The 21,986-nt window shown below is 47.7% G+C and overlaps 1 protein-coding gene across 2 annotated transcripts; it reads left to right on the forward strand.

Annotated features, from left to right (window-relative positions):
- The first annotated feature begins 5,644 nt into the window (after window positions 1–5,644).
- LOC126537154 (uncharacterized) lies at window positions 5,645–18,860 on the forward strand. Of its 2 annotated transcripts, none has more exons than XM_055073748.2 (3): window positions 5,645–5,721; window positions 16,148–16,393; window positions 17,645–18,859. In XM_055073748.2, exons 1-3 carry the CDS (start codon window positions 5,653–5,655, stop codon window positions 18,365–18,367), a joined length of 1,038 nt encoding a protein of 345 aa, XP_054929723.2. In that variant the 5' UTR covers window positions 5,645–5,652; the 3' UTR covers window positions 18,368–18,859. The 2 variants fall into 2 exon arrangements, with proteins under 2 accessions (XP_054929723.2, XP_050040276.2); XM_050184319.3 differs by lacking the exon at window positions 5,645–5,721 and adding an exon at window positions 14,245–14,545 and having other exon boundaries at window positions 17,645–18,860.
- The last annotated feature ends 3,126 nt before the right edge of the window (window positions 18,861–21,986 follow it).

Genomic DNA, 21,986 nt, shown 5'->3' on the forward strand with positions numbered 1-21,986 from the left:
CCAGCCTGAATTTGCTTTTACCCTTACTGCGTCTAGGTTGACCTGTTTCTTCTTAACCAATTTAACTCTTTCTCTCTTCAAATTGAGGTGAATCCTAGCCCTCACTAACCTATGATCTCTGCACTTTACCCTACCTATCACTTCTACATCCCACACTATGCTGGGATCAGCAGAAAGTATGAATTCAATTTCATTTCTTGTTTCACCATTAGGGCTTTTCCAGGTCTACTTTCTGTTGCTACGCTTCCTGAAAAAGGTGTTCATTATTCAAAGCTTATCCCTTTCTGCGAATTCTACCAGCATCTCTCTTCTAGCATTCCTAGAATCAATGCCGTAGTTGCTAATTGCTTGTTCACCATCCTGCTTTTTCCCCACTTTTGCATTGAAGTCGCCCATTACTACAGCATATTGAGTTTGCACTTTTCTCATCGCTAATTCAACATCTTCATAAAACTGATCTACTTCCTCATCATCGTGACTGGATGTTGAAGCTTAGGCTTGCACTACCTTTAATCGATACCTCTTATTAAGTTTGATTACGACTACAGCTACCCTCTCATTAATGCTGTAGAATTCGTCAATGTTGCCCGCTATGTCCATATAGATTACGAATCCTACCCCGTATTGCTTCTTATCTAGGAGACCTCTATAGCAGAGGACATGTCCGTTACTCAGCAATGTATAAACCTCACCAGTTCTTCTAATCTCACTAAGGCCAAAGATATCTCAAACTGTCTGATAATTCCTCAACGAATCCTGCTAAGCTAGCCTCACTCGAGAGGGTTCGAGTGTTAAAGGTTGGCAGGGTCAGTTTCCATTGGTGGCCTGTCCGGATCCAGAGATTCTTAGCACCCTCTGCTGCATGAATACAAGCTAACTGACTCACCAACTTGTTCACTAAACAAGCTGGTATGCTAACTTTACAAAATCGAGGTAAACTACCCCGACTGAAGTATTTGCATCAATTAATCTATGGCGAAATAAACAATGACACATCTAAAGTTATCTCTTTATCACATACGAGACCTACACCTCTTAAACATCCTCATACCATTGTTGAACACAGGCACAAATCAAACTGTTTTAAATACTCTTATTTTAATCATGCAATCAGACTGGAACCAACTGGACCATTCACTCATCAGCACTCCAACTTTAGAAAATTTTTCTAGTGTTGGTCCAGGAAATAATATGCGCCTAGCTGTTCATCACTAATTTTACATCTTACTTGCTACATTTTTGAACTGTAATATGTTCTCTGTATTATGATTTTGTACTTGCATCTAAAGAATTCTGCTATCTTTCATTCTGTTGACTTAATTTTGTTTTGCTTACTTTTGATACTGTGTTCGATGTAATTAAGCTCTTTATATTTGTCACAGCTGACTTAATGCATAAGTATTGTAACACTGTATTGCATTGTGTTTCACATACCTGTCTTATGTCTCTTTTACACTGTACTCATGTATGTCCTCTCTCTACTATGATCTCACGTGAGATTAGCGGTATTGTTAAATAAATAAATGAATGAATAAATAAATAAATATAATTAACTTATCACTCCAGTCTAACCATATTTGCGTACGGTTAAAATAGTGTGCAGTGCTGTAATATTACACTTCCCTCCTTCAGTGAACACAACACCTTACATGCATCTGCACGGTGATGTGTTGGTCATTTTTTAAAATTATTATTGTCATTGTCATGGTGTGCCAGATACTGAAAGCAGTTGCCTCTCTACTCTCAATTGGCCGTATGTCCAGTTGCGAACTGCATTACATGCACAGGTCAATGGCAAATAAGGTTCATTTTTTTACCACTCGGACTTGATCCACTGAAAATTTATATTTCACTTTGTTTCTGAAAATATTCAATATTCAATTCAATGTTCGAAGGTCATTTTTCTTGAGTATTCACATTTGATTCAGTTTGGGCATTTCATTATTTAAACACCTCCAGTGTTCGCCAAGCATTAACTCCTGTGCGATTAAGAAATACATATGAGGCCTTGCTGACCCGGCGCCACACCTCGCTGGGGCAATGGGAATCCTGTCAGTCAACCGCTTTAGTGAAATAAAGTGGGCTGAAAGTGATCAGCTGAGGACCGAAGTGCACAGTCATGAGATCCAGATGTCTCACTGGAGAAGAAGATATTTGGTAATGTTAAGTGACGTCCAGTTTAATCTTTGTTATACTAAAATACACCTTTCTCTCAGATCAGTAAACTAATTTTTTGGCTTGTGAAAAAGCACACAAATGCTTGTAAGCATGCTCGCGGCTCACTGTTCTTTACCCTTCACTGTTTGGTTGTATACACTGTCCACGAAACCTTTCTAAATGCAAAGATTTCGAATGAGTTTAAATATAATCCACGGCCTAAGTGTGCATACTGCCTGGGTTTACTGTAGTATACTTCCTCCTAGGCTTTGCCATCTTCAGGCTGCTTGCTTCGGCACTTTACAGCTAGACACAGCAATCACTCTCTTTTCAGTATACTTTCACTCTTTGGGTTTACACCCTTTGGGTCATATCCTGTCCCACAACGATAGTCGTCATCTGCCTTGCCCGCATTTCCTTTCTTTAATGCTGCGAGTCCTGTATTTCCAAGTCATGAACGGCTTGTGTGTTATTGGCATGGCACAGCATTCTCAACAGGAAAGTAGCAAACGCTGAGCTTTCAAGAAAGGAAACGCAAGCAAGGCAGATGACTATTATTGTTGTGGGACGAGATAAGCTCTAAAGGGCGTAAACATTTTTAAGAGTGTTGAAAGCATTTATAGTATGTTAAAGGTGTATTCTTGGAGTTAATACTCATATTAGTGGGCCTAAGGGTGTTTAAGAAATTTGCAGCTTACTTTTATGCTCAGTTGGGGGTAACTTTAGTGTCCTTGACTCTCACTCAGCCCGATCGAGTGGTGTGCGTTAATTTGCACTACCAGCGTCAAATGAAATGTGAACAGCGGAGCACGTGGCCCTAGCATTATTATCAGTATAGTCACAGAGAAAGGTATAGTGCGTGCTGTCCAGTAATCACCATTGACAAGTGTGTACATCAGGTTTGGCCATACTGCACAATCAGTAGCGTAGCAACGGGGGGGGCCGTGGGCCCCGGGTGCATGGAGCCAGTAGGGGTGGGTGGGTGTCGTATACATCTGAAAACACCAGAAAATTGCCGATATCCTCGCCTTTCTCGACTACACCCGGGGGGGGGGGTGGTGACAGAAGCGCTATCGGCCCCGGGTGCCAGACGGCCTAGCTACGCCACTGTGCACGGTCCACCTATATTGAGATATTTCTGCTTCTGTTCTGATTCTTACATTCAAAAGGGAGAAAATAAAAATAAAAGAGAACAGAAGCTAAAATGTTGCAGTTTATGGCGAGTATTGTTGCACAGTTCGCTGAAACCATAAGTGCTATCGGCATCAAATGTAACACGAACAGTAGTGCACATGGTGCAGTTTGCACCGTCGTCATTAGAGATAGATTTGCTCATGCAGCAGTTTGCCTCTTGTGTGCCACATTCATTCTTTAATTAGGAAAACTTGCGCAGCGCCATATAACTGGCAGCCGCGATGGTCGTCGGCGTGGGCGTGTTGAGCGCGTTTGGCCGTTTCAAGGAGGAAAAACTGCTGGAGCGGGAACAATGTCCCAAAGGTGAAGCCGTAGAGGAGGAGCAAAATAAAACTTTGAGTAAACAACAAAAAATGGTGAAGAAGTGCTTTTTGCACACTTCCCGCAAGTTAATCAACCTCCTTGGTTAATCACGGTTGATTTTACCAGACAGATACTTATCTACATGTATCTCTGTGTTACTCGTTTTAATGTGATATCTGACTATCCTGGCATATTATATTAGGAAGAACGTCATCAATATTCACAAGAAATTATTATTTTCATTGGGAACAACCAGCTTTTATTTTCTAATCAGCCTAGCATTAAAATAACAGAGCCAAATCACTTAATCTGTAAGTGGAGATCACCTGACAAGCTCTATTTCAGGTGAAAGATGGGCAAGCACTGGCTTCACCTTTCCTGGTGAGAAGCTATGGGAGCTTCCACTACAGCAATATTTCTTTAACCTTCTTGGCCCATTTATTGGGCCATTTGACAGAACAGCAGCGAAAATACCTCACTATAGGGGGATGCACAGTGCGGTCACACTGGATGTGCGTGCCTGTCCATAGTAATGACTGGACGGCGTGCACTATACCTGCACTTATGCTTGGGCCACGCGCTCTGCTGTTTATGTTTCATTTGACGCTGACAGTACATCATCTTGAATGCCACATTTCCACAGAGGAAGGTAAGAGGCTAGGAGGTAACGTCAAATATGAAGGAAAGGTTTACGGGAAATAGCTAGGCCCTCACTGCGTGGTGAGTGGTTATTTCTAGCCGCTGAGAGTATGGGGGAGGGTATACAGCAGATGGCAAGGCCGCGAGGGCCGTTCACGATGAAGGCATCACCAAAAGCTATCATGAAACAAGCAATGCCTTGCAATGTTCGGCAACCTTGGAGGGCCTACGTACTTCCCAAGAGCCAATGCACAGATAGGCCCCGAGGCAAGGGAAAGGCGGTGTCAGAGAAGGTTGCCTTGCCCTTGCAGAAGCTAGCTGACTGACATCATGCTCCCCTGTTATTTTTTAAAGCGAAGCTTTCTTTGCCTCTTCCTTCGACTTACCCACTGCTGTTGCTGTCTTGCACGCCGCGTCGGGTGTGGTTCAGAGCGCGTATCTACATGGCAGGAGCGTGGCAGAGAGGAAAGGCGACGCGACAAACTCGTTTGAACCTTTGCACCGCATTGAATGTGCACAATGCCCTCTGGAGCTCCCTGGGCATCCCCACAATAGCCTCATTGACGGCTGTAACTATCCGCGACGCCCTGCAAAAGCATTGCTGAAACTTCAGCACTTACCACTCTACTAACCGTTCAGAGGGAAAGTATATAGAATGATAGGGAGGAGGGTGGAGAGGAGGCAGAGAAAGAGAAGAACTAGGGTGCCTGACTGTAAAACCCCTAAATAAAAATAAAAATTAGCGCCAACCTTTGAAGATTGCCATCGTTCTCCTCCCCTTCGCTTTCCCTCGCTCGGCCCTCCCATTGGCTGAACTTTTTTTTTCTTGCTTGTTTTTTGCTTCCTCCGCCATCGCGGTGCGAAACATTGCGAACGGCTGTACTCGGATAGCGCCCGCTCCTGGTACAGGCGACTGCCCTCCATGAAACGCTGCTTCCTGCAGCTGACGGCAGGCGACGAAACAAGTTCATGCTTGCGCCGACGCGGCAGCAGCTTGCATCCCCATAAGCGCAGGCAAATTTGAATTTTTTCTTCCTTAAAACCAGGCATTTAACTGTGCCAAGGTTTATACTGAACGAAGTCGACGCCAAAATGCGACCGTTCAGCAAAATTTGACCAAGAACAGTGCAGGGGTGAGCGCAAAATCTTTTTTATAATGCGCCCAGCGAAATATTCTGGACCCTGTACACTCTTGAGCGACGTACGCAGGCACCACGTTTCGCGCCTCCTTTGTGCTTTTGTAGCGTATAGTTCCGTGCTCGCGATGCCGCGTTGCTGTGCCTTCGGGTGCAGCACAAGTGAAAGGGACGGCAAGCGCCCACTATTCTATCTGCCAAGTGAGACGCGCGGCACGGAGGAATGCAGGACTGGCTTCAAAGAATCAGCCGGGCTAATTTCAACCCAGCGCAATGGTCCCGGCTCTATGAGGTAAGTGAGCAATGCCTCGCTCATAACTAATCTCATATGCTGCCACTTGTTTGCGGCTTCGTTAGTTTTTCACTTTCCTAAGTGCCGCATGTTCGCGTTGCGTTTAATTGCAACATTCGTGCCTGTAAAGCAATGAAGGGGGCTAGTTGGTGAACGTTCATGGTTATGTTGCGCTCAGTTTTACAAACACGATATTAAGGATAGTGTATCAGGATAGGATAGGATAGGATAGGATATCAGGTGATAGGATAGTGTATCAGTCCGCTAAACCAAATGCTTTAAAGATGTTGGATCCTGTCCATCATTTAGGAATCCGCCTCGCGACCGGAGCCTTCAGGACAAGCCCCGTACAAAGCCTTTATGCAGAAGCAAATGTATGGTCACTCCATCTTCAGAGATCACATAGCAGTTTTACATATTTCCTGAAAATAAATTCAAACCGCGAACTTCCCTGTTATTCATGTATAAACGATATGACCATTGCGACTCTCTTCTATAACCGACCTGCAGCGAGAAAGCCGTTCTCTTTGCGTGCGAGAAACCTTAGTGAGGAAATGGATGTTCCAGTGCCTGAACATTGTCCTATGGCTCCAGCGAAACTGTTACCGCCCTGGCAGTGGCAGCTGTAGAGTGTGACACATCCTTTACAGAGGTCACTAAACATGCGCGAGAGGCACATGTCAAAATGCATTTCCTAGAACTCCAGTACAAGTACTCGAGCACAGAGTTTTACACAGACTAAGTCGCATGCCGGGGTGTTTATGCAGCCGTTGGTCTATCCTCAGAATCCGGTGTACTGCACCTCGAAACAAGTATATTTACGGCTGAGGCCCATGCACTATTGTCGGCTGTAAGGCACATAAGGAAATCAAAACTTCAAAAAACAATTATATTTACAGACTCCTTAAGCGTCGTAAAAGCCTTGAATCACTCTGTAAATACAAAAACCCGTTACTTACTGAGCTCTATTCCGTTCTCTGTAGAGCGTATATATCTAACCAGTGCGTGTCATTATATGCTGGGTACCTGGCCATAGAGGCATCGAGGGTCATGTACTAGCTGAACAAATGGCTACATCACTCACATCGCTAGGTATTCCTACGGCTGCTGTCCCTGTCACAGATCTGAACCATTTCTTACGAAAGAAACTGCGAAGCCACTGGCAACGCTTGTGGAGGTGGAAACAAAGAATAAGCATCACATGATTAAGCTGTAGTTAGGTCTCTGGCCCCCGAAAACGAAAACACGACGAACTGATGTTCTATTCTGTCGACTAAGGATAGGACTCACCTATGACACCCATAATTTTTCACTGATTGGAAATGAGCCTCCAACCTGTGGTAGATGTAGTGAGAGGCTGACCGTCCTCCACGTCCTCCTGGAGCGTCGGGAAGCCGAAGCTGAGAGAAAGAAACATTTTCCTCTTGTATACCGCCAGCACACCCCTCTCCATCCTGCAATGTTTCTTGGTGCAGAACCGTTCTTTAACACCAAAGCAGTTCTAGGATTTTTTAATGATGTCGTCTTGCATGTCTTTAGCCCCATAAATTCATAGCACGTCCTCTTTCCAGATGACGGTGCTGTAATAGTAGTTTTGTATAGCATATGCCTCCAGGCCCTTGCATCTCAAGGGCTCTGTAAGGCAGTAGTGCTTCTTGCAAATGTCTATTTATGACGCATTTTACTATAGCATCGTTATTTCACAATGTATTTTCATGTCCATTGTACAGCTCATTAAACATTGGCATAATTTTATCTCATATAGGCTTTATGTACTTTACAGCGATTGTTTTTAGGCCTCTTTACAGACACGTAACAGCTACCTCTCGTTATTCATACCTGGCGCTCTGTGGCTGTATTTGGCCCTTGCGCCACAAAACACCACATTCATCAGTCCTTGCCTCCGGAGCTGCGATGGCTAATTTTCCGCTTGAACGGGTGGAGGCGATGAACCATACGGGAAAGTGAACGGCGATGTGGTGAGGGCGACCGACGCATGTCGTAGCCACGTCGAGTCGGTGAGCAGGTGTCCATCGTTGTGTGGGAGGAGATCGGGTGTGATGGCTCAGGACGTAAGTGGCCTTGATTTTCTTCGCCTGCACTAGGACGGAAGTCACGGCAACGACAGAAACGTGCGACATGGCCAGGTAGACAACAGAAGTAGCAGATAGGCCTGTTGTCCGGGGTGCGCCAAGGATTAGGCGACGGCGGTGCGGGACGGCGAAAAGGTGGCGGGTTCGGGCGGACAGGCGCAGTCGCAGCGTAGAAGGTATTTGCTGGTCGACCAGGATCCGTGCCGCGTGGCATTGCTGCTGACTGCCTGCGTGCGACTTCAGCATAGGTCAGAGGAGCGGGAACAGGCGGATGCTGGTAGGAGGTTGGTAGCGCCTCAGACATTTGCTCCTCTACGACTTGCCGTAACGTCGGGGCAAGCGCCTGCGCGGAGTCCGAGACGCAGGGAACAAGGGACAATTGTCGGGCCACTTTTCCTCGGACAAACTGCTATATATCCGCTTCAGTCACGAATTACGTTCGACTGTTGATATATGTGTGAAATTCACGTAATTTTATGCCAAGGTGCTGGAGACTCCATAGAAAACAAGTCAAGGTGGGATGAGAATGACTCTGCGCATTTTATCGAGAGCCGCCATTATTACATAATAATTTAATATTCATTTATGGTACTGTCAGTCATGCTACGTTTCTTCATCAAAAATATTGAATCACCCGCGCGAATTGCATTCACGGGTTAATTATTGGGCACAATCATTGCAACGCCCCACTTCAAACGTCCGGTCATACACATATATTGTTGAATTCCAATGGTAGATCGCGAGCGCTCGGCCGGATCACGAACGGAGCGCGTCGCTCCGACTGAGATCGCTCTCATGTGCGCACACCATATCTGCGAAGGGAATGCGTGCGCTCCCGCGGGGGCACTTAGTACACGAAAATCAAGCGAGAGGGCGCTAGGATAGAGAGAGGAACAAGCGCTTGGAAGCGCAACCCACCACCCCATTTCACTGTCCGTGTCAGAAGAATCACCAGTCGACTTGGAAATTGTACTGTCTGAGCGGAGCTGTCTAGGAGCGCGAACAAAATCGCACGGCGCGAAGCGGCGTCCACGTTTCCCATGTCGTCCATAGCTGCCCGCCACCGGAAACAGGCGACCGTGACAGGAAGCAGAGGCGGGTGAAGGAAATACGTCACGAGGACTTCCGGTCAAATCTGCCGATTTTGGCGGAGCAAATATTTTTGCTCCACGGAGCAATCCGGGATCAGCGGCTGGTCCCAATCTGCCATTGGAACACACAGCTCACGCTCCCACTCTGCCATTGGAATAGGATTGCTCCATACAGAGCAGAAAAACTTGATCTGGATCTGCCATTGGAATTCAACAATAGTGCCTTCACCAAAGCGGTCGCCTGAAGGGATAAATTTCACTCAGAAGTGAAATGGGTGTACTTTAGGGAAGCTGAATGTTCAATTTACGCAAAGCTTAATGTTCGTTGTCTATTCCTTGTAACCACAGCACTGTAATAGTAAAAGTAACTCGCGTCCACGAACGTGTACAACGTGACTGAAAGGGGTATTTGTTGCATTAACATTGTGGTGTCAGTAGAAACGACAGTTAATGCTGACATGTTGGCCGTGTCAGAGCTCGGGAGGCTTGTAGAAATGCGCTGTTTCCGCAACTCGTCGTAGCTCTGGCAGTGCTGAACGACGTCCGTGACAGTTTGGGGATGTTTAGCAATGAGCATTTGGAAGGCGTCGTCTTTAATCCCCTTCATAATGTGTCTGATTTTATCGGCTTCGATTGCAGGGTTGATGCGACGGCAGAGGTCGACGATATCCTCAAGGTAGGACGTGAAATTCTCGCCGAATTGCTGGGCGCCACCGCGTAAGCGCTGTTCTGCGTGGAGCTTGCGAACAGCGGGTCGGCCGTAGACTTCCGCGAAGCTCGTTTTAAAGAATAACCAGTTGGCAATATCAGCTTCGTGGTTGCGGAACCACAGCTGAGCCACACCCGCCAGGTAAAAGTTGACGATGCCGAATTTGGCGCCATCATCCCACTTATCGTGGGCGCTTACCCGCTCATACGAAGTGAGCCAGTCTTCGACGTCGTGCTCGTCGGTGCCGTTGAAAATGACAGGGTCTCGCTGTCTTAGTACTCCAGAGCAGGTGACCATCGATGGTCGTCTCGCTTGGCAGATGGAATACGGAATAGTCGCTTGCCGTCCCTTTCACTTGTGCTGCATCCGAAGGCACAGCAACGCGGCATCCCGAACACGGAACTGTAGGCTACAAAAGCTCAAAGGAGGCGCGAAACGTGATGCCTGAGTACGTTGCTCAAGAGTGTACGGGGTCCTGAATATTTCGCTGCGCGCGTTATAAAAAAGATTTTGCGCTCACTCCTGCACTGTTCTTGGTCATATTTTGCAGAACGGTCGCATTTTGGCGTCGACTTCGTTTAGTAGCACCCTTGGCACAGTTAATTGCCTGGCTTTTAAGAAAAAAAAAAAGAAGGCAAATTTACTTGCGCTTATGGGGATGCAAGCTTCTGCCGCGTCGGTAAGCGTAAACTTGTTTTGTCGCCTGCCGTTAGCTGCAGGAAGCAGCGTTTCATGGAGGGCAGCCGCCTGTACCAGGAGCGGGTGCTATCCGACTACAGCCGCTCGCAATGTTTCGCACCGCGATGGCGGAGGAAGCAAAAAAACAAGCAAGCATAAGTGCGCGAGAGCACGCGACGGCGTTCGGCCAATGGGAGGGCCGAGCGTCGAGGGAAAGCGCAGGGGAGGAGGACGACGGCAATCTTCAAAGGATGGCGCTACTTTTTATTTTTATTTTGTGGGTTTTACATTCAGGCACCCTAGTTCTTCCCATTATTTGCCTCCTCTCCGCCCTCCTTCCTACCATTCTATATAATTTCCCTGTAGACAGTTGTACGTTAGTAGAAAGGCAAGCGCTGCAGTTTAAGCAATGCTTTTGCGGGGGGTCACGGATAAATATGGCCGTCAATCAGGCAACTGTGGCTAACGCCCAGGGAGCTCCAGAGGGCATTGTGCACTTTCAATGTGGTGCTAAGGTCCAAATGAGTTTCTCGCGTTGCCTTTCCCCTCTGCCACGCTCCTTTCATGTATATACACGCTCTGAACCACACCCGAAGAGGACAGCGGCAATCTTCAAAGGATGCATATGGCGGTCCTTTTGTTTTTTATTTAGGGGCTTTCAGGTTGCCTAAAGCTTTAAGGGTGCCTCGATGCGCGTGCCCCCGAGGCACACTAGCTACCACTATAACACGACAGCAGTAGCGCACAAAGTGGATAAATTGAAGTTCAATGTAAGTACCGTACCTGCTATTTACCGTTTCTGCTATTTCTGAAAAATAAACACCCTGCATATTTATCAAGCGGGCAACTGACGTATGGCGTGCAGACTCAAAGCCGCATTAAAGCACCGTGGCGTCTAAACGACACCGTAGCACCGTAGAGTCTAGGCGTCGCACTTCAACGCTTCTGTGCCCGCCATGGTACCTTGGCGGTAATGGCTCGATGTCGCTGGTTCGATCCCGACCGCGACAGCCACATTTCGACGGTGGCGAAATACAAGAATGCTCGCGTATTTGCTTAAGGGCTCGTTAGAGAACCCTAGGGGTCAAAATTAATGCGTAGTCTGTCACTGCGGCGTGCCTCGTAACCTGATTGTGCTTTTGGCACGTACAGTCCCATATAATTCAAGTAAAGTTTAACACTTCTGCCACGATGCGACGTGCCGTGCGAGGCAATGACAATACTAACCTTCTCGAGGTTATGAACAGTAGCGCAGAACAACGCTTCAAGCAAACACGTCTTGCTGTCTGTTCTGTGTACTACGAAGAGAAACTACAGGGGTGCACGTATACGGTAATATTTACCATCAACTCATCTCTCTCTCTCATCTCCCACTATACGCTGATGAAAGTAAACATTCGCCGTCAACATAGCCGCTAATTATTGTCAATCAAAGCAAACAGCACAGAAAGCTTCGCTTGCGTCGATTCCCACAGTGCGTGGGATCCACGTATTTCTTTATTTTTTTCTTTTATTTTTCCTCCGTGCACGTTTCCGCCACGACGGAAAAGTGTTCGTACACGTTGGTGGAGGGGGGAGGGGACAGCTATGAGGGGTACCGTTGTTGGGACGTTTCGTATTAAACTTTACCACCTAGAGTCAGGGCCTCCAGAAGTGTATTTTCAGTGGGGGCAGGAGCCGGGGCTCGTTTCGCCTACACAAACATTTCTTTTAACTGTGTGAGCATTTCTATGCCTACCCAACGAGGAAACCTGTCCGTCCGTCCGTCCGTCCGTTCGTTCGTTCGTCCCTCCCTCCGTCACGTAAGAGGATCGCTTTTAAGATAGGAACCACGGTAGCGAGCGAAATCACCTTCGTGCTGCCTCTCGCTTCAACACAAACACAAGCGGTGAGAACACAGCGCACACGAAGTTATCAGCACTCTACGCACTCTGACATCTTAGTTGAAATCAAGAAAAAGAAATGGGCATGGGCAGGACATGTAATGAGGAGGGAAGATAACCGATGGTCATTAAGGGTTACCGACTGGATTCCGAGGGAAGGGAAGCGTAGCAGGGGGCGACAGAAAGTTAGGTGGGCAGATGAGATTAGGAAGTTTGGAGGATCAACATGGCCACAATTAGTACATGACCGGGGTAGTTGGAGGAGTATGGGAGAGGCCTTTGCCCTGCAGTGGGCGTAATCAGGCTGATGATGATGATGACGCACTCTGTTCCTATCGTATACCGCTTTTAAGATAGAGCCCGAAGCCATACGGGCCGCCGCCGGGGTATCGTTGATCACGGTCGATAATGGTTCGCATCGAGAGGACGCAGCGTCACCGACCACGACTGTACGAGGTCTACCAAACAAGACTCTGTTCAATTGCGTCACGTACTACAGCGCGCATCGGCAAGCTTGCTCATCTTCCACGAAGTAGCGGCATCATCCAAAGACACCATCATCCATTTTGAAGCTAAAGAACAAGCGCAACAAGAAGAACCAAACAAGGGACAGTGTAGTAATAAAGATTGTATACATTTGCTTCATCTACATGATCGCTCTCGTCATTTCATCCCACGTCCACATCCACTGGGAGTTATCTATAACATGAGTGAACATTTACTCGCCTCTTCTTCGTCGTCTCATGCTGGTCTCAGGTAAAATTTCGGTGTTGTAACTGTGCTTCTCCGTTTCACGATCCTTTAGACACGTTTCTCGCAATTATGGCAAAGGCAGCAGCATACGACGACGAAACAGGAGGTGATTAGTAGCGAATGCTTACGCATCATTTAGATAATCCCCACAAGAGATTCTGAGTGTAATTGCTTTGCCACTACGACACCAAGGCCTTATTTGGTTTTTACTTTATAGTAAAAAGGGTGTCGGTCCTCAGGGCCGGAGGGCATGTGCCCCTTTGCAATGGAACCTGTGGAGGTTCACTTCAGTGATCACTTTCGGGCGCATCACATTCCATGTGCGTTGATTGGCTGAGTCTGTTAATTGACGGGTTGCCCGTTGCTCTATGGTGAGGGGTCATACAGCATGTGACATAGCGCGAAGTTGAAAGTGTCGCCCGAAAGCGATTACTCAAGAATCGTGGCCAAGGACCTTATCTAGTCTACGGTAGAATTAAATGAGACAATCACACGTCTTGCATTGCGCCGTGATCGACATAGCGCCGCGCGTATCATCATCATGATCATCATCATTGAAGTCCATTGCAAGCCGAAGGCGTCTCCCTGCGATCTCTAAGTACCCTTGTCCCCGCGTATACTTGATCCCAAATCCTCTGGAATCTTGCATGCTGCCGTCGCGATTACCAGCAAGTAAAATTCTTTAGATCCACAGAGCGCAGTTTATTTTATAAATACTGCGTTTTATACGCCCTGTATGACTATAGAGCCCCTTCACCCACCCCTCTTCCTGAATTTCTGCTGGGAACTGTGGTTTCCCCCGGCCATTGCAACGATCGTGACTTTGTTTCCTCGAGTAATATATATATATATATATATATATATATATATATATATATATATATATATATATATATATATATATATATAGTAGGCAACAAGCCACAAAACGACGTACTATGTCGGACGGCGCGCGAGCAGTATGGGAAGGCGAACGTACGCGTCCGAAGGGGCTGCTGAGGTACGTCGTTTGACAGTTGCATACAGCACACGAGTGCGAGGCTTCTATCGACAGCCATACTTAGCTCCATCTTAGTTCCATGCCCTTTCCCCCATAGGCCTTATAGCTGTTTCGTTACAATTATCCGATCTGATCTATGCGTGAGCTAAGACAGCCCCGACTTCGAGCCCTTGAACAGCCGAGCAGTTCCGGAAGGGCAAGGGGTCTTTTCAACGCCGGCGCGGGCGGTGCGAATTTAACGATCTCAGCGGCTCGGTTGGGGAACGCCGCGTCCGGTCCCCCCGCATGCCTGCGTAGTCGACAAACAACTCGGGAAGTCAGCACACGCGCCACCGAGACTCGACGGAGATCGTGCTTCGAAGATGTGGGCGCCCTTAGTGATCGCCGCGGCTGCGTGGACCATTGGCGCGGCGGCCGCGTCGAGCGGTGCTTTCTCGTGCCCGAACCTGGAGCTGTGCAGCTGCATCGAGGAGCGCGTGGATTGCGCATGCCCGCGGGGAGACGAGGCGCTCGACCTGTTCGCGCTGTTCGAGCCGGACGTGGAGCACATCAGCGTGAGGCACTGCGGAGTCGTGCTCGTGCCGCCGTACCTGGTGGCCACTCTGTCACTCGAAGAGGTCTGCATGCTCGTATATATGTAACCTCTTCGTTATTGAAAGCTTTATCTGCATACTTTTTTTCTTATTCCGGCAAACTACTTAGGAGGTGCCCGTAAAAGTGATATGGCGTAGCTCAAAATCGAAAAAGTGAAAGGAATGTAGGGAGCACATGGAAACTGAAGCGTTTAACATGACTGAGCCAGCGCGGAGTCCGTTGCTCCAGTACGAGGAATCTTTCCAGACGAACGAATATTTCATTCATCTCCGTCCAACATATTTGATGCACAGGTACGCGATGCGCAGTGGAGAACATAAAGCTTTAATTCTGTTGGCAATCTCATCTTAGCGGATAATTTTGAAGAAGGGTGATTAACTATATCACGGAGTCTAACGTCCAAAAATGGACTCTTGAGCTATGAGTGGCGTCGTAGTCAAAGGCTCAGGAATATTTTAAAGCAAAGCTTTCTTTGCCTCTTCTGCCGACTTTCCGGGCGCTACTGCTGGTGTGGTCTTGCTCGCACGCGCTGCTGAATTTCTTGCAACACCACCAGATGGCGCTCGCCTCCGCGCATCCTGGGCGGCTCAGCCGCTGTAGCGTTTCACACTTTGTGCGTATGGCACGTGCTGTGCTTGATTTCCTACGCGACAGAAATGCAGGCGCTGGGCTGTGGAGGTCGCGTGCTGGGCTGTGATAGCGTAAACATTACAATCGCCCATAGCCTGAATAGAGCGCTTGGAGCTGGCGTCTCAACAGCGTGCTGGCCACGTATGCAGAAGTAGCGCGTAACCACGCGCCAGCAAAATGGCTCCAAAGCGTGCTCACAGCATCGAAGACACCCAGGCCCGAAAGAAGCGTCGCGCGGAACAGGAGCGTCTTCAGTACGCAGCGAAGCGTTGTATTGCAATAATTAATTGAATTACGTACAGCCTCATATTTCAATCAAAGTGTAACGTTTCTGTCACGGTGCGATGTGCCATGTGAGGCAATGATAATGCTCAACCCTCTCAGAGATTGTGAACAATGATGCACAACAACGCCTCAAGCAGATACGTCTCCCCTGTGTGTTCTCTGGACTACGCAGACAAACAGCAGTGGTGCATGCAAAGTAACGCGCAACATCAGCTCGCCACTCTCGTATCGGACTAAACTCTGAATAAATTACACATTAACCGCTAACATTAACCACAATTATCATCAATCAAAGCAGACAGCATACAAAGCTTCGCTTATATCGATTCCCACAGTGCGCTGGATCCGGAATTTTTTTTTTTTTTACCGCTTGGGGTGCTCTGCATATATCGCCCCATCAAAATGCGGCCGGCACGGTCGGGAATCAAACCCATTACCTCGTGCTCGGCACCAGACCACCCCATATCCACTGAGTTACCATGGCGGGTGGAGGGCAACGTAGCAACATCCTGCAGCCTCGTGCAGCAAGCTGCAGTAAAAACGTATAGTCGCGTAATTCCTAATGCAGCAGCTCATAGGTGTACATAGTACGCAAAAGTAAGCTGTATGGCATAGTTCTCATTCAGTCGAACCACCACCAGATACGCCACACTGACTTAACTATATAGCGCGTGGCAACAAACCCCAACTCGATTTGTCGTGGCGTGCAGTTCACGCTGAGTGACATCGACCAGCTGGTGGTTCGCTCGATGGCCTTCGAGAAGGTGTCCGGGGTGCGCACCATGCGGCTTCGAGACGTGCGCAACCTCACTCTGGAGCACCTGGCTCTGCACGGCCTACGCGGCACCGAACTGCTGGAGATGGACAACGTGACCATGGCCGAGCTTCCGCCTGCAGCGTTGGCAGGATTCACGGACGTCCAGCAGCTCGCCATCCGCAATTCGCGCCTGGGACAGGTTAGTGTATACATATGCGCAGGCCAGATACGTAGCGATGCCGTGGACAGCAAGGAAAAAAAATGGTGCGCAGATAGTTATGTATTTATGTCCAATCTTTCTCTGCCTTATTTAAACATTTTAAAAGTTCTTTAAAGAAAAAGAAAAGGGGGTGCTCGACGTCCAATATTTTATTGATCTTCAAACTTAGCGAGGTGTAAGTTGGAAAATTCATGTATAAGCACGTTCAGTAACGGGCACATTTAAACTTACATACGTGTTGCATTGGACTCAAACATATGCTTAAGTTGGCAGATTAAATAGGGAAATCTGTGTTCTGTTGGCAAGCTCAGTGACAGGCGGATAATCTTCGGCAATAAACATAGTACAAAAAAAGATAAAACAACAAAAACAGGAAATGAATTGCAAGCATGCTGTTTACATTGCTTTCCTGCTCTCAAAATGTGGCAGAAGGCGAAGAAAAAGAAGGCTGTGTATTATTAGTGCAATAGAACCATCCGAAGTTTTAAGAGTATTAAGAATAGCAATGTTAATTTCACACTTAATAAAAAGCAAAGCAAACAATTATATTCATGGTGAAGTTCGTGCAGCGCTCACTGTTGTTCGAAGGACAAGGAAAGTACACGGAACACGAACGCCGGCCAACAGATTCGGCACTATTTTTAAGCGGTTCAGACCATCTTGACACAAACCAAGAGAAACAAGCAAAATGCATGTCGATTGAGGATTTGGTGTTTTGTGGCCATTTTTATATCACTCACAATATTATTGAGATGTCGATTAAAGGTACAACTCATCGCACACACGACATGCTCAATAAACGTCCTCAATAAAAGACAGTTTTAGTTTTGACTTCACTTGATCCGGCGTGGCAACAGTCACAAGTTTCGCAAGAAACGTTGTTTAGCAAGGAGCCAGAGTCAATCATTTTTTGCGAGAGCTCCTGCTGTGCGCAGATACTAACCCAGGAACATATACGTTCAGCTTTGACGTTTTGGACCACGCAACTCTGCGTCATTTATAAATATGTGAACATAAAGCATTGCGTGTCGCATTGCAAAACCCAGTGGATTGCTCGTTTTTCCCTAGCGTTAGTGTCGATGTTGATAACGTCGCATTTGGTGCACTTCAATGGTCTTCATATATGGAAGCGGCAGTTGGTTTCTGCGCTTATAGAAATAGCCAGCAACCGTGAATACTCTGGTAATTAACCTTATAACGTGAGCCTGGCCTGCGAACCATCCCGTGCAGGTCCACTCCATGGCGCTGCTGTTTGCTAAGGGCAAATCGTTCCGGCTCTCCAACACGCTCGTGGGCCAGGCGCAGAACGGTTCACTCGTGTTCGACTCGGTGAGCAAGGTCGAGGTGTCGAACTGCTCCTTCGGCAACGTGAGCGGGGCCCCCCTGTCGGCCACCAACGCCACCGAGGTCGTCATTCGAGACTCCACGTTCACCGAGCTCCGAGAGCGCGGGAGCCTGCTCCTGCTGGGAGGCGCCAACGCGACGAACGTCATCTTCGAGGACAATCGAATCGACCTGGCCGGCCCCGGAGCGCTGGCACACCTGTCTTCGGCGAAGAACGTCACGTTCTCCCGAAACATCATCCGGACCGTGAAAGAGGGCGCGCTGCCGTCAGGACCGGCCGTACAGTTCGCGAATAACTCGTTTCTGTGCTCGTGCAATGCGTCGTGGCTGTGGATGCGTAAAACTGGTGGCAGCGGCGGTGTCGTCTACGAAGGATCCGCGGTGATCAATTCGAGCCTCTGCGTTGGTCCGCCTCCGCTGGACGGACTGAGGATGAACGAAGTCGAGCCCGTGCCGGCAAACGGAACTTGCAGGCTGATCAAGTCGTCGAGGCGCGAGAAGGTACTAGCACGGCTCAGCGGACTGACGAGTGCATCCCAGGAACCACTGCGGGCGTGTGGCGGTTGGACCATTCTGGCTCTTCTTGTGGCACTCGTAGTGCCGCACTGACGTACGAGACTGTTGGCAGAGGATTAATTTTGGCTTCAAGAGCAGCAGCCGATGGCCGGCGTCGTGATCGCCACTGGACTGTGAAGGCGCGCACCCGGTGGAACTGGGGAGAGTTGAGCAACTAGGCGCCCCGCATGCGTGTACTGTGTATGCAGGTCATACAGGCGCTTCTTCGTCTTCATTTGAAAACATCAGAGTGATGGCTCGAACTAACTTCCTCAGTCCATTTTCTTTAAAGACTATATGCTTATTTGGGACTGCATAAATACCTGTGTGTGTGTTTGTAGTTGTAAAGTATGTGCCATGCGCGTAACGACGTTTCATCGCATCACCTATCATCACACACATATTCTCATGACCGGGAGTTGAAATCCAGAGCAGCGCGCAAATAAATACCTTCAACATAAAATGACAATGAGTCCTTCATCGTTCATGTATATGCTATGGTATGCGATTCAAAAGCTATATTAGAGCTCTGAAGCGTCACAAATCTGCCGTCTGATTTTAGCTTTGTTTGCTGCATTGTTTAACTTTCCATCCCTTCATTTTTATGTCCTTGTATATTTATTTGTTGTTGTCCTTTGTCCTTGTATAGAATTTGTTGTCGCAAAGTATTCTGGCGTAAGAGCTGCTTGTGAATGCGGTCCCTGTTCTATTAATCTTGCAAAGTGCTGCAGTACATTACGGCATTGGTCCAGAGTGCATTATTTAATAGATATACTATTGTATATTGGATTGTCCACTTTTCATCCCCCGGATCTGACGAGGCTGTTATTCCTAAAACCAGCCGTAGATAAAACGTACTTACAGACAGTGGACTGCGCGCCCACTATGTCAAGAAATAATTATGGCGCTTAAAGAGAGGAAGTGCTTAGCTTCCTGCACGCGCCATCCGGAAAAGATAAAGCGGGTCGCGCAGCATGCACGTCTAATTGGCTCACTTACCCCATCTCCGTTCGAGGTGCTTTTGGCGCCGGAACCATTCCTCCCCACCTCCCTCTGTGTTGCAAGTGCAGCCAATTAGGATTGCTGACGGCTTGATGTGTGAGTGTTTATCGTACTTCGACACTTCCGTCGTGCCGGCAACGTCCACAAAGAGGTCATGCAGAGGCCTAGCAGTGTGCTGCGGTGTGTTTCAAGGAAGCGCGGCATCTACAGACCGTCGGTTACCATCAATCAACCATCTATTAGGACGCTGACACATACGGCGTCATTATAGGGCCTTGGCACACTGTTGGCATCGGGCCTTGCGCGTTCGTCACAGATGCGGCTTCTTTTCGTGCATGTCAAGGTGGCGCATAGCCCACTTTTATCTCAAAGGAGTGAATCCGTTCCTTGAACCAGCCGCAGTACCTGAGAGGCTGCGTACTTTAGTGAAAGAGAGTTCGCATCTCAGGTGGGCATGCGCACCTGAGAAGTCGGGTGTGCAAGTCGGGTTCTCCTGATACTGAGTAGAAGTACGAGGGGCCAACCTCCTCAGGAGATGCCGAAACCAGCCGTAGCGCTTCTCCAGCCGTCTCGGCAGCTCTAGAGAGGCAGCGACCGCGCGAAACCGTGGAGACGGGGGGCAGCATCCCCAGGAAGGGGGCGGCGGCCCTCTCGGACCCGCGGAAGTAGCGAGGAACCAAGACCTCGAGGAGCGCAATGCACGAGACTGACGTAGTGGCCGCGTGGCGGTAAAAGCTTGTCCTCCTTGCGTGGAGGGAGCCTAGCCGACTCTGCAGGCATTTTCACTAAAGTTGTTCTCTCTCTATCTCTCTCTCTCTCTCTCTCTCTCTCTCTATATATATATATATATATATATATATATATATATATATATATATATAACTGAACCAAGATACCCAAAGTCTACAACATTATAGTCCTCAGTCTCGTCCTGCAAAAAGACGAGGCAGTCTCCGCGACGGTCTAAATGCTCCGGCTGACGGTCACGCAGTTCGCTCGCCTGGTCCGGAGAGTGGTGAGCAGGAAGCACGCATGACTGAAAGGGCAGCGCACGCTGCGACTGATACAGGTGCTGGTGATAAGCAGAGTGACGTAATACACCCCTTACCCGGGGCTGCACAACAAAGAAAAGCGAAAACTCAACGTTCTAATTCGCAGGACGTACAAACTGGCGCTGGGTAGCACTTCTAAAGGTGGATGACCAGCGAAGCTGTAACGCACCGCACTGGGTTAGAGAAGGGTAGGTGTATTTATTTTCATCATTCGGCAATGGTAGTGACGATAGCACTGTGATTATCGTGATATACACTGATTGGTTCGATCACAACCTTGTACAGATGCTTGGCTAAAATTAAATCTATACACATCCGTTGTTGAGCACTCAAGTGACTTGGGTTGGTAGGGCACTTCAAACCAAACACTTCTAGCACAAACTGAGTGAACTATTTCTTGATTGTTTTCTCATCCCCCCGTCAGCAGCGAGACTGACTGGACAACCTGGCTCAGTTCCGGGGACGTCGACCGACAGCTTGAACTGGTGGACTGGGCGGACAAGGCCAAGCAGGCCTAGGGCCTTACTTGAGCCCGATCCCTCAGCCACCTCCCCCTTCCCCTTTCAATAAAGTTTACCACCACCACCACATTGAAGTCTCCAACGATGATCACATTGATAGTGTCATCACGGCTAACCCATGCAAAGTGCGTGGTCATGAACTTCTACATATCACATTCGGATGTGACTGGAGATATATACACAGTGTATATCACAATTCCGTCTTCCGCTTGTACGGCAAGGGTGTGTGGGTGTATGGTTGTACATACATATTGTCCTTTGCGTATATGGTAATGCCTCCTGCTCGACTAGAAACAATGCATCTTTATTTATTTGATTTATTTATGATTATTTATTTGTTATTATTATTAGGGGCCGAATGCTTGCAGCCTGCTTCACCTCCACCGCGGGTCGGCCCAGTATTTTACTATCACCGGGATCGGCCTATGCTCACCTTTTTTATTGTTGATACACAAACATAAGAAATCTAATGACGTATTTATTATTATTATTATTATTATTATTATTATTATTATTATTATTATTATTATTATTATTATTATTATTATTATTATTATTATTATTATAGTTCATTCGTGTGCGCAAGAGAAGCGCCACACGCTATCGAAAGGAGCGCATTACCTCCAGGAGCGAAATGCTGTTCAAAGCTACGCATATCAACTGCTTGCTAAATAAGTGCTACCTATCTCACAATTCGATGCGTTCGCGTACTGCCGCAGTATATTAAATGAAAAGACGGGTGCAGTACAAGCAGCCTGACAATCACCGGAATCTGAAGGTGTTTATAGCTCTGCACCGGGGCTCTAATCTATAGACCAACTAGGTCTGAAGGTGAAATTTTAAGTGTGGGTAATAGTGACGATATGATGCAGTGATTATGATATGATCAATCATATGCAATACCCTTATAATAAAGGAAATAAGAAAAGCGTGGGCGGACAAAGCGCGATAACAGCTGTATGCATGTCCTAGCGTAAAATACGTAAGCACACAAAGCTCCAGTACACAGCAGAAGAAGTGAGTACCCAAACATACGCATCCTAAATTGGATTATTAACTAATAAACTGAGCTACAATGGCACCATGTGGTACAGCGAA

This window comes from Dermacentor andersoni, chromosome 4 (genome assembly GCF_023375885.2).
Source record: "Dermacentor andersoni chromosome 4, qqDerAnde1_hic_scaffold, whole genome shotgun sequence".
Classification (NCBI taxonomy): Eukaryota; Metazoa; Arthropoda; class Arachnida; order Ixodida; family Ixodidae; genus Dermacentor; species Dermacentor andersoni.

Bases quoted from the DNA above. Each gene is read 5' to 3' on its own strand.
- LOC126537154 (XM_050184319.3), top strand. From the start codon at position 14,291: ATGTGGGCGCCCTTAGTGATCGCCGCGGCTGCGTGGACCATTGGCGCG. The intron at 14,546-16,147 runs GTCTGCATGCTC...CGTGGCGTGCAG, and splicing joins CCACTCTGTCACTCGAAGAG to TTCACGCTGAGTGACATCGA. The intron at 16,394-17,644 runs GTTAGTGTATAC...CATCCCGTGCAG, and splicing joins GCAATTCGCGCCTGGGACAG to GTCCACTCCATGGCGCTGCT.